Genomic DNA, 12,011 nt, shown 5'->3' on the forward strand with positions numbered 1-12,011 from the left:
AGGAGACGACTGACGCGTCGTCATACACAGCACTCGAGGGGGGAGGGGGGCGGAGAGGAGGGGGGCCGGGGCGGGGAGGAGGGCCCGGGTGTCCACAGCACGGGGCGAGGGGCACTGGGACACTGCATGTACAAGACGACTAGGAGGAGGAGGGCGGCGGCGGCCCGCGCACGTGTGTACGCGTGTCGGGCTGTTCGTTCGTGTGGAATGAGGAGGGGTGGTGTTCACACCGCGGTCCGGGGCGGTCCGGGGCTGCGGGCCCGGAGCGGGGCTACTTGGTGGAGAGGATGAGGGCCACGATGAGGCCGTAGAGGCCCAGCACCTCCGCGAAGATGAGAATCAGGATCATGCCCACAAACAGCCGGGGCTGCTGCGCGGTGCCCCTCACGCCAGCGTCCCCCACGATGCCGATGGCGAAGCCGGCCGCCAGGCCGCTCAGCCCCACGCTCAGGCCCGCGCCCAGCTGGAGGAAGCTCCTGGGGGGGAGAGACAGAGAGAGATCAGGCCGAGCCCTGCCAGCCAGGGCGCAGCAGGCCGGCCCACACCCACCTGTACAGGGTGATGCCGTCCGTCAGGGAGTTGGCGATGAGGACGGCCACCACCAGGCCGTAGATGGCGATGATGCCGGCCATGACCACCGGGATGATGGACTTCATGATCATCTCGGGCCGCATGACAGACATGGCGGCGATGCCCGTGCCGCTCTTGGCCGTGCCATAGGCGGCGCCCAGCGCTGTGGAAAAGAAATGAGGTGAGCCCAGATCAGCCCGCAGGCCACCCAGGAGAGCTCCCCGGGCTACCATTCACAGGAGCAGAGCACCCCGCAGAGCAGGGGGGCCGGGACACACCCCACCTACCTCTCCCAAGTGAAGGCACGCACGCACGTACGCACACACGCTCCCTGCCTAGCGCCTTGAGCTCAGGCAGCTCAAAGGAGAGGCAGCTGGGGTTCCAGAAACTTGGAGATTCTGGGCACCTCCAGCCTCCCAGTGGTCTAGACGTGGGCCCAGAGCCGGCTGCTGGGAGAGCCACAAATATCCCTCCTAAGAGCCACCCTCAAGTACACAGCAGGCTCAAGGGCCTGAACAGGTCAAAGGTCCTCTTCAAGCACATTAACCAGGGAGAAAGGCCAGTCAGAGGACAGTACCCAAACAGGAGGCCTCAAGAAACCTTCCAGAGGTAGCTCCTGCCTGGGCTGGGCCTTCAGGCCTCCAGCATAATGGAGGCAAGACTGTAGACCAGCCTGTTCTTCTGGTGGGGGACCCTACCCATGACCTTACCTCCCCAGGCAATGCTGCTTTCCTTCCAGAAATGTTCCCCTCTGTCTCAGCATTTAAAATGTGGTTTTTCTCATTTGTCACTGCTGCCTGAGGGGCAGTGGCTGTCTCCAACATGCTTCTACCCAGGGCAACCATGTGCGTGTTATGCTGGCTTTTTTTTTTTTTTTGTCAGTTATGGGACTTGAACTGGAGGCCTGGGTGCTGTCCCTTAGCTCTACTCCTGGAGCCACAGCCCCACTTCCCATTTTCTGGTGGTTAATTGGAGATAAGAATCTCATGTTCTTTAATGTCCAAGCTAGCTTTGAACTGCAAATCTCAGCCTCCTGAGGAGCTAGGATTACAGCTGTGAGCCATGGCACCTGGCTGTCATGCTCGCTTTATAAACAGGAAACATAGGCCAGACGTCAAAGGGACAAGGGCAATCCTAGCCATACCTCTTTTTTACTTTTATTCATCTTTGGGTCAGCAAAGATGCCCACCCTGTGCAGGCACTGAGCAGGGCTAAGGTCAAAGGAACTCTGTCTTTTCAGGGCTCACAGCCAGGTAAAACACAAGCATTTACAGAACAGAGGTGGGAGGCACAGTAGGAGAGGGGAGCTGTCCCAGGGCGGGACAGCCAGTAGTGGGGAGATCAAAGATGTGGTAGTGATCCTTTAACTTAAGTGGAGATGACCAGAAAGATGGAAGGGGGTCACAGAGGCACCGGGGCCGCACCACCTCCCTCACTGCAGCAAGGACCCCAAACACAGCCACAGTGAGACCTGCAACACGTCCAGCTTGGACTGGGCTCCATCTTCAAAAGATCATTACAGACAAATGATCGGGTTGTTTCCAAATTAAATATTCTTGTCAACAGCACATTTTCTTAGCTTCCAGTCCAGAGTCAGGCTGCACCACAGATGTGTAGAACAGTACCAGTGCTCACGCCCCAGACCATGTTTCAGGGAGAAGGGGAGGAAGACTGAACATGGGGAACTGAGGAAGTGAGCTGGGGGCCTTCCTCAGAGGACAGCAAGGAGGTCATGTGGCTGGGGGATGGGCAGGAAGGCACGAAGAGAAAAGAGGGATGACAACCCCTCTACCCCCACCCCCACAGCAAAAGACCCAAAGCAGCAGGTTCTCAAAGGCCAAGCATGCAGAACTGCAAGAGGCAAACCTGCCAACAGTGCCAGATGCACTGGAGCAGAGCAGGCAGGGTTGGGAGGCAGTTCCAGGAACTCAAACACCAAAAAGAGAGGAAGTCACAGAAATTACTGAAAAAGAGCAACTGGCAGCTCTCATGGAAGACATGATGAAGAAAGAATCAACAGGATATTTGTCACAGAAAAAAAGGGAAGCTGAAATGTAGCGTGGAGGGATTGGAAGGTGTCATGTAGATTAGATGATCAGTCAAACTGGGTGCTGGTAGTTCATGCCTGCAATGCTAGCTACTCAGGAGGCTGAGAGGTGAGAATAATTGGTTGAAGCCAGCCAGGCAGAAAGTCCATGAGACTCCTATCTTCAACTAGACCACTAGAAAACCAGAAGTGACGCTGTGGCTCAAAGTGGCAAACCATTAGGCTTGAGCAGAAAAGTACACTGCCCAAGAGTTCAAGTCCCAAGACACACACACACACACACAAATTAGTCAAGTGCAAGGCATGCAGGCAGGCCAAAAGGCCATACACCAAGACAATGTGGAGCTTGGCGCTGGCCAGGCAGTAACACCAGAGGGACTTGTTTAAGTAGAAGACTAAGACGTGTTTGCAGAAAGTCATGCTTGGAGGAAAGCAATGAAGCCAGTGACTCAACAGGCTGTGAAAAGGACTAGCCAACAGGGCTGTCTTAAGCCCTGTGCGTGGAGTAGGAATAGGGCTGGAGAAGAACACAACGACCAGAGAAAGCGTGCACGTTTCAATCCTCAGGAGCCACTGCCAGGCAGGGAAGACCGAGGCCAACAATCCTGGTTGGGTGGTGTGCAGACACCTGCCACCAGGCTTGTTGGAAAGCACACTCAAGTACCTGACAGAGGGGGACAGGGAGCTGGGGGCAGAGAAAGGACTTAGTGGGCAAACGCAAGGTGGCAGGAGTCATTACGACAGAACACACAGCCAGGGATTTTGTTTGTTCACAGAACACCGTCTCCCTAATATCAAGCACACTGTAAAAAATTCAGTCAGGATTTGCTTAATGAATGAAGCCATAATCATAGGTGGCCCAAGCAATGGAACCTCTGGGAGAGGGAATGATGCATGGCACAGTCTGCTCCAAGGAGCCCAGAGGTGTGGGCAGTGAGGCGGGTCTTGGGAGGAATGGAGAAGTCTAAACCACATCTCCCACCACAAATGACCCCTTACTCAGAGGGAATGGGAAGGGACCCAGCTCACTCAGCACCTTGTGACTGGCAGACAGGCCCCAGCCGGGGAGGCCCCCAAGAGGTCAGAACCCCCGAGCCCCCACCCTACAGGTGTTTACAGTCAGCGGACACTGTTTGGAGTTCAAACCCTCCACAGAGGAGCCTCCCCAGTCCACCAGGTGGGGTGGGGCTGGGCGGGGCCTCTTAAGCCTAGACCAGGCCAGACCAGTCCCGGCGAGCCATGACTTACCTGCTTCCATCCCACGTTCTTGGGCCTGGCCCCCGCTCTTTTTCCTCCCAGGAAGGCCGGTTTTCACTCAACTGTGGACCCCCTAGGGCTCTCCAGGGCCCCGCTTCAGAAGCAGGGTGCCCCGGGGAACCGTTTCTCTTCATCCACAGCAGCCCCCCCTCCCCACGCACACCAAGGTCATTCACTCAGTCATTCATTCATTCACAAGCCTGGACCCGGGGCGCTCCCTAAAGGACGAAGACCCAATCCCGCAAACGCGGGCACGGCCACCCCCGGAGCCCCGCAGTCCCCGCACCCCCGCCTGCTGGGAAACCGCGGGCAGCCGCGGCCGGAGGCTCCCGTCTCCCCCGGCCTCCCGGGGTGATGTCACCACACCTGCCCGCGGCGCCGGGCTGTGGAGCAGGCGCAGCCGGCGCCCCCCGCCCAGCCTCCCCGGCTAAGATGGCAGCGGCGGGCGGGGGGGCCGCGGCGCGGGACCCCCGGGGGCCGCACGCCGGCCCGGCCCGGGCGCCCCCGCCGCCGCCCGCCGCCCGCCGCGGTCTGGGCGCGGCCCCGAGCCCCGCTCCGCCCGGGCGCCCCGGCCCCGGGCCCTCCGGCCGCGGTGCTCACCGCTGAAGATCATGGCGCACGAGGCGCCGATGACGCCGAAGAACGAAGCGTACTCGGGGCTCTTGGCCTCAGACATGTCTGCGGGAGGGGCGGGGGCGAGCCGGGCAGACCGCGGGGGCCGGGGCCGGCGGAGCGGGAGGCGCGGGGACGAGCGGCGGGGACGGGCGGCGGGGAAGGCGAAGGCGACCCGGCTCCTCCGCCGCTGCGCTCTAAATACCAACACCGCAGAGCAAAATGGCGGCCGGGGCCGCGTCACGTGACCGGGGCCCCGCCCCCTCGGGCCGTACCACCGCGCCGGGGCGGGGGGCGCGCCGGGCCGGACGCCCGCCAGGCCCGACGGCGGCCCCGGCCCGCGCGGCCGGCGCGCCGCCCTACACCCCGGCACGGCGCCCCGGCCCGCCGCCCCGGGGAGCCCCCGCTCAGCCCCGGAGCCCCCCCGGCCCCGCGGCCCTGGGCGCGTCCGGCCCGCGGCGGGGCGGGGCGGCCCCGCGCCTCATTAGCATACGGGGCGGGGCCCGGAGGCTCCGCCCCCCGCTGCGGCTGCGCGGCGTCCGGGGCGCTGGATGCCCGGCGCCGCCGTGGCTCGGCTTCCCGGGCGGGAGCGCGAGGCCCTCCCGCCGCCCCGGTTCTCGCCTTTTACCCCCGGAGACCTCGACCCCGCGGCTGACGCCGCCCTCCCGGCCAGGCGGGGCTCTGCCTGGGAAGATGCAGGCGGAACTGATCCGGGCTGTCAGTAATGGCCACTTGTCCAGGGCCCCGGATTTCCGAACGCTGGGGTCCTCCCCGCCCCGTCCGCGCGGCGTGCCGGGGCCGGCAGCCTGGGCGATGCCCCCGGGGCCGCGGAGACACCCCAGCCGCCTGCCCGGGCTGCCCGATGCCCGACAGGCACTAGGAAGACTCAATCCCGTGTGTGTGTGTGTGTGTGTGTCTGGGGCCGATCCCAGGCTTGAACTCCGGCGATCACTGCTGGCCCTCGATCGCTTGGGCCACGCCACCAAATGGCCTTTTGCTGGTTAATTGGAGATGAAATCTTGCACGCTTTTTGTTTGGACTGGTTTGGGCCTCCACCCTCCAGGCCCCTGAGCATCTAGGATATCACCCAGACCCAGTCCCTTCTTCGTGCCCCTCCTCCCCTTCCAGACCCCTGGCCGGCTGACAGGGTCTCTCTCGAGCCTTAGGCCGCCATCCCAGCGCTACAGAACTCTCTGACTCTTGGCCACCACCCAGGAGACGCTCAGCCTCACCTCCGCCACACGAATTTCCTTGAGGGTCTTTCCCCTTGGCTCTGGACTATGGCTACCAACCTCTGAACTTGCCCGCAAGGGTCCAAGGGTCCTCGGCCATAGCCAAGGGCTCATTGCTGTTCCTCCACTTCCCTTTCTCTCCTGACTCCGGGTTCTGAAAGAGGAATCTTCACTGAGTCTCCACCTCCTCCCTTGTCGGCTCTTTTCCCTTGCCAAGGTCACAGTGACCTCTATGTCCCTGAGCAAAGGGGCCTTGGCTAGGCTATTTCAGTGGGCCTCAGTGTTACCGGTCCAGTGACCTCCTCCACCACACCCTGCCCTTCCTCCTCACTGCCCACAGCTTGGCCACCCTCATTCTTCCTAGATTCACAAGGGAGCAAGAATGGGCTCAGACCCTGTAGCTGCAGTTTCGCTGCCCGGCCAGGGTGTCCCCAGAGCTTCTCTTGACACCTTCGTCCCTGGAGAATCCTCTATTGGTAGCTTTATCCATCATCTTGTGTCCCAACGGCCACTTTCCTGCCTGACTGCCCTCTACTTAATGGCAACACCTAGGGGTGGCTCCCTAATTCCAGGCTTTTGGGGCATCTCAGGCCAGGAAAGGGGGTGTTGGCTAGGGAAGGTGGATGGGAAGCTGCCTGTGGGGCAGGGAGGGGAGGAGATCCAGACAAAGGAAGGGAAGGGCAGCACAGTCCACTGTTGAGGAGCAGGTACACCCACGTAGGGTGTACCCCCGTGCTCCGGCTTTCTGCCTAATTCTGGAGAGGTCCCACTGGGTCTCTGGGAGAGGGGTGGGGGTGGGTGCTGCTGAAGTCACAGAATGGCAGTTTATTCTGTGCTCAACTACTCCTGGCCAAAGGCAAAAGCATCAAGCCCAGGCCCCGTCCTCTTCTCTCCTTCTAGCTCAGTCACTCACCAGCCTCTGTGATTCCGGCTCTGCTCCCATCCCCAGGCTACTGCTGTTCCCAGCCTGCCCAGTCACCCCCTTCTTATCCCCAATCAACCCATTCTTCATTCCCAAACCACAGGACTTTTATAAGCAGTGGGGTGTGTGTGTGTGTGTCCCCTGGGGCTTGAACGTAGGGCCTGGCGCTGCTTTTTTGCTCAAGGCTAGCTCTCTACTGCTTGAGCCACACCTCTACATCTGGCTTTTTGGTATTTACTTGGAGATATGAGTCTCACAGATTCTGCCCACACTAGCTTTGAACTTGGATCTTCTCATCTCAGCCTCCTGAATATAGCTAGGATTACAGGCATGAGCCACCAGCGCCTGGCTCTAAGTCGCACTTTCTACCTGGCAACCCTTCCACACGCCCTTCAGCACTTTTCCTGGTGGCTTCTCACCTGTTCTTTCTGGTTCCCCATCACTGGTGGCTCTGTCAGCACCAACTCTTTCTCCTCCTTGCATAAGGAATGTACCTCAGTACTTAGAATCCACCTCCTCCAGGAAGCTCTCCCTTCCTGCCCTTCTTCCTAGTCTTTGGCTGCCCCTCTGTTCTTGCTCTTTTTTGCTTAGTCTCTCCCACTGAGGGTTGCTTGGTTCTTTTTCTAGATCCTGGACCCCAGTAGGTGGCTGATACTGCTGAGCACCGCAGGGCTGCAATCCCACCCAGCTCTTACCACGTCTCTAGTTCTGTGGACATGGAAACGGGCCTAGGCCTGTTAAGAGCCTCTCCTGGACCACGAGCGAGGCAGTAAGGAACTGAAATTTGGCCGCAGGCTGGGGTCTGCCTTGGTCCAGAGCTCAGCCAGGGTCTCTTGTGACCAGTGAAGGGACTGGAGCATCCAAGGCAACTCCCTCTTGGTCTCCCAGCCCCTGAGTGGAAGCTGTGGCAGAAGAGTAGGATGGGATGGGGAGGGTGCGGTCCAGTCTTCCTCACTGCTGCTTCCTCCTGACTTGCAGTCATGGGTCAGGAATTCTGGCCTGTCCCTGTCATTGTGGCTGTGATTTGGGGATTTCCAGACACTGAGAAGAGCTGTCAGAAGTGCAAGTCAGAGACCCCATAGGGAAAGGAATAGAGCATGGAAAGGGATCCTGAGAGGGCCCTGGGGCTTTACGTACAAACCAGGGAAAGATGGGCAAGCTTCAAAAATGATTGGAAAGAGGGACCGATGCAAAGAAGAAGGAAGAGCCTGACAAGATGGCACCCACCTAGCTCTTGGGAGGTGAAGGCGGATGGTGAATTCTAGACCAACCTAGGCTACATGGTAGGACTGTCTATAAAGAAAAAAGATGTTAAAGGAGGAAGAGAGAAGTGGATAGACATCAGGAGTGGTAGAAAAGTCCCTGCAGGCGCCTTCCACACATGTGCTGCTTTTCCCTGTTCTTTACACCGGGTGAGCATGTGGACACAGTGCTGAGATGGCCCCCTGCTCTCTCACCTCAGTTACACCGAGCTACATGTGGTCTGGGCAGGGCTAGAAGAAATGATTGAGAATGTGGTTGCGCTACTTGGAGGACCGTGATACAATTAGGGGCACTTTTTCATCCAAAGCCCCTCGAGCCACAGCTGTACTTCTGACTTTTTGCTGGTTGGTTGGAGATAGAGACTCACAGACTTTTCTGCCTGGCTTGGCTTCAGAGACCCTATGATCTCAGTCTTCTGAGTAGCTAGGATTGTAAGGTATGAGCCACCACTGCTACCCAGCTAAGTCCTTGGTTTAATCTCCAGCACTGCCTCCCCCCCCCAAAAAAAAAGGCTAATGTTCATGTTCATGAACAAACCCTGTAAATATAATGTGGTCCTTGTAGGAGCCAACGACACCACCCTCCCGTGGTGCCGGCTACCCCATGGACACAGGACACAGGAAGCGGCAGGGGACGTGGGTCTGCAAATCCTTTACCACTCTAGTTGTAGCTGGCACTGAGAGGGGACAACCCTAGGGAGAAACTCCCCTCCTGCTGACGTCAGTCTTTAGGGGTCAATGCAAAGAGGCCTGGTGTGTGTGTATGTGTGTGTGCGCACAGGCTCAGACTGCCTGCAGAACCAGCTTGAGAGATGCCAGCCCCAACTCTAGCTCTGCATGCCCCCTGGCCATGCAAACAGGGCCGACTTTGACTTGTAATGTCTCAATGCCAGCCACAAGATGGCCTAGAGCAGGCCGTGTGAGGAAGTGGGAACACTTGTGCAGGACCCTCTTTATGTTCCAGGCTATTTATTCTAGGAGGTAGGATGCTTCTGCCCACGGGCACTGGTGGGCCGCAGGGTGTGGCGTGCAGAGCAGCAGTGATCTCAAATCCTACAAAGCTGCACAACAGAGTGTCACCCTCAGTGGGGAACCCCAGGGAAAAGCCTCCAGAGAATGAGTGTGGTCAAGCGTGTGCATGAATGTGTGCAAAGGCCTAGAAGCAGAGATTGAGGGAGAGGAGGCCAGATGAATGCAAATGAATGATCTGAGGTAGTCCTAGGGTAAGATCCCTCCGCATGCTAGCAGAACCCATCTTCTGAGGCTGAGCCAGGCCTCAGCACCCCCAGACCACAGTAGAGAAGCCCTTGCATTAAGAGGCAGCAGGGGCTGGGCTGACAGGTGAAAGGATGAATAAGGGTAAAATGGCTTCTTTGCATTTATGAAAATGGGACAATAAAACCTGCTGAAACTGTTTTAGGACTTCAGTAAGGGAGAATGACAGACAAGTGGATTGACTGGAGTGCCTTGAATACTTGCAGTGATGCTACAGTGAAATCCCACTCCCTGAGTAACCAATGCATGCCATACAGAGGACAGAGAGGCAGGGAAGAGGGCACAGGTGGGGTCCATCTTCACAGCTAGTCTGCGGAGAACCCACCCTGGTTGGGTGGCAGCGGTCTTAAGGAAAGGCAGAGTCCCCAGAGCAACTGTAAGGGGTGGTGCTTTCCCTGGACAGCAGTGTGGCCGTGGTGGCAAACACAACAGAGGATATACTTGTCTTGAAGGAGAGGAACTTCTTACCCTCGACCAAGATCCTCGTCCAGCTGCCTCCTTGCTGCCTCCATGTTTGGAGCAGCTGTTCTGGAAGATGACCAGACACCAGGGGTTTCCCATTCTCCTCAGCTACCTCACTTCACAATGATACGGCTCCATCAGTCACCATTCATTTTATTTAGGACTCAACAGCAACTAAACACCACTACGTCACATAGGTTCACATCTGCGAAGCTGGATTTGGCTGCAAATCCACGCACGAGCTCTGTAGGCATATTTTCACGACACACACAGGGTCAATCCAGTGACCACTGACTTTTGTTGAGACAAGGTCTCAGGATGCAGGCCCAGGCTGACCTGAAAAAGCATTCCCTCCCCAACCTCCGCCTCCGCCTCTGGAGAGGGATCCCGGGTAAGACATGCCCCATGCCTCGCCAGAGATCTTTCTCAAAACCGATAACCACAAGACCTAAGGGCCTTTGCAACCCCATCTCCCTCGGGTTCCTGGATGAGCTCAGCCCTGATGCCCTCTTCAGCCAGGAATGCTGCAGCAGACACAGCGCCCGAGCCCCACGGGCCCCCATCCGCAGTCTGAAGTACAAGGTTTTGTTTGCTTGCATGATTTCTGTCACGCTACAGATGGATGTGTCCAGACTGACAATGTGTCCAAGCAGTGTCGGCAAACTCCACAAAGCTGGACAGGAGTCCATTGCTAACTTCCCAGCACAATTAGACACTGATAGAATGGAGATCTTTAGGGACTGGGAACGTGGCCTAGCACGCATGAAGCCCTGGGTTCAATTCCTTGGTATCACGTACACAGAGTAAGCTGGAAGTGGTGCTGTGGCTCAAGTGGTGGACTGCTAGCCTTGGGCAAAAGAAGCTCAGGGACAGAGCCCAGGCTCTGAGTTCAAGCTCCAGGACTGGGGGAGAAGGGGGAGGGGAACGAGAGAACTCGTGGGCTCGAGTCACAGATCAAGTGGTTCAGCACTGACCTAGCAAGCAACAGGCCCTGAGTCCACACTCCAGTACCACAAAAATAAAAATAATGGGGCTAGGAGCGTAGCCTAGTAGTTGAGTGCTCACCTAATATGCATGAAGCCCTGGGTTCCATTCCTTGGTACCTCATACAAAGAAAAAGCCTGAAGTGGCGCTGTGGCTCAAGTGGCAGAGCATTAGCCTTGAGCAAAAACTGTCCAAGGACAGTGCCCAAGCCCTGAGTTCAAGCTCCAGGACTGGCAAAAAATAAAAATAAAAATAAAAAAATAAAAATAAAACAATCTCCCCCCCACCCTTTTATAGCAGATTTTTTTTTTAATCTACCTACTTTCCTACCTAATGAAAATGTGAAGGACGAGTCTGTGAGGCTGGCCTGGCACTCAGCTTCATGGGCCTTCATCCAAACCACACTTTGCTGTGGGCTGAGTGGGGAAAGCCATGGAGAGTTCACTTGGAGATGTCTGTCTAACTGGAAGCAATTATTAATCTTATGAGTGTAATGATACTCTAGAGTTAGTAAAAGCATGACAAAGTAATTATCTGAAAAAATGAAATGCATTCTTGTAGCAGGAAATCGGCAATCTGGATAGGGTTCCGTGGTTGAGTTAGCAGCGCTGTATCTGCGCTCTTTTCTGTTTTTATACTAACACTGGAAAGTAGGTTAGGGGTCTGTGGAAACTGCCATCTCAGCAACAATTCTGCAAATTGAAAATCACTTCCAAAAGGGGGAAAAAAAATGTAGGCTGGAAGCTCAGCTCAAACTGGTAGATGCTTGCCTAGCAAGTACAAGGCCCTGAGAGACCAAAACCCAGCACCAGCAAAACAAGAAGGTACAAAAAGTAAATTGTTAAATATAAAATTATTGGACTGAAGGTACAGTTCAAGTGGTAGAGCACCAGCCATGAGTGAAAAAGCCAAGTGAACACAAGGCCCTGAGTTCAAGCCCCAGGATTTTTTTTTAAGTAAAAACTGATTGGCCTAGTGGTAGAGTGCTTGCCTAGCATGCACCAAGACCCAGGTTCAATTCCTCAGTACCACATACATAGAAAAAATCTGGAAGTGGTGTTGTGGCTCATGTGGTAGAGCTCTAGCCTTGAGAAATTCCAAGGACAGTGCTCAGGCCCTGATCTCAAGTCCAGGGCTGGCAAAAACAAAACAAAACAAAACAAAACAAAACAACAACAACAAAAAACCCTGAAATATCCATTCATTCATTTTAGTGGAATAATTAACTAAAGTAATTCATAAAATACAAGTGATTTACAATAATATCATAGATTATTTTTAAAAATCTGATTTTCTAAGGTCCTAAAGGTATACTGTCTACTTTAACAAGTGTATTTAATTAAAGGAACTTGTTTAAATTACGTTCAATATATGGTTTCAAAATAAAT

The 12,011-nt window shown here is 56.1% G+C and overlaps 1 protein-coding gene across 1 annotated transcript; it reads right to left on the minus strand.

Moving 5' to 3' along the window:
- Window positions 1-183: 183 nt before the first annotated feature.
- On the minus strand, window positions 184-4,717 carry Atp6v0c (ATPase H+ transporting V0 subunit c). Its single transcript, XM_090325009.1, has 3 exons — window positions 4,475-4,717; window positions 550-733; window positions 184-476 (listed from the first exon to the last, which is right to left on the minus strand). The coding sequence occupies exons 1-3, from the start codon at window positions 4,548-4,550 to the stop codon at window positions 272-274; spliced, it is 465 nt and encodes a 154-aa protein (XP_090181135.1). The 5' UTR covers window positions 4,551-4,717; the 3' UTR covers window positions 184-271.
- Between the last annotated feature and the right edge of the window lie 7,294 nt (window positions 4,718-12,011).

Source organism: Megascapheus bottae, chromosome 36 (assembly GCF_031878675.1).
Source record: "Megascapheus bottae isolate mThoBot1 chromosome 36, mThoBot2.hap1, whole genome shotgun sequence".
Lineage (NCBI taxonomy): Eukaryota > Metazoa > Chordata > Mammalia > Rodentia > Geomyidae > Megascapheus > Megascapheus bottae.

Bases quoted from the DNA above. Each gene is read 5' to 3' on its own strand.
- Atp6v0c (XM_090325009.1), bottom strand. From the start codon at position 4,550: ATGTCTGAGGCCAAGAGCCCCGAGTACGCTTCGTTCTTCGGCGTCATC. The intron at 734-4,474 runs GTGAGCACCGCG...TCTTTTCCACAG, and splicing joins GTGCGCCATGATCTTCAGCG to CGCTGGGCGCCGCCTATGGC. The intron at 477-549 runs GTGGGTGTGGGC...TCTCCCCCCCAG, and splicing joins GACGGCATCACCCTGTACAG to GAGCTTCCTCCAGCTGGGCG.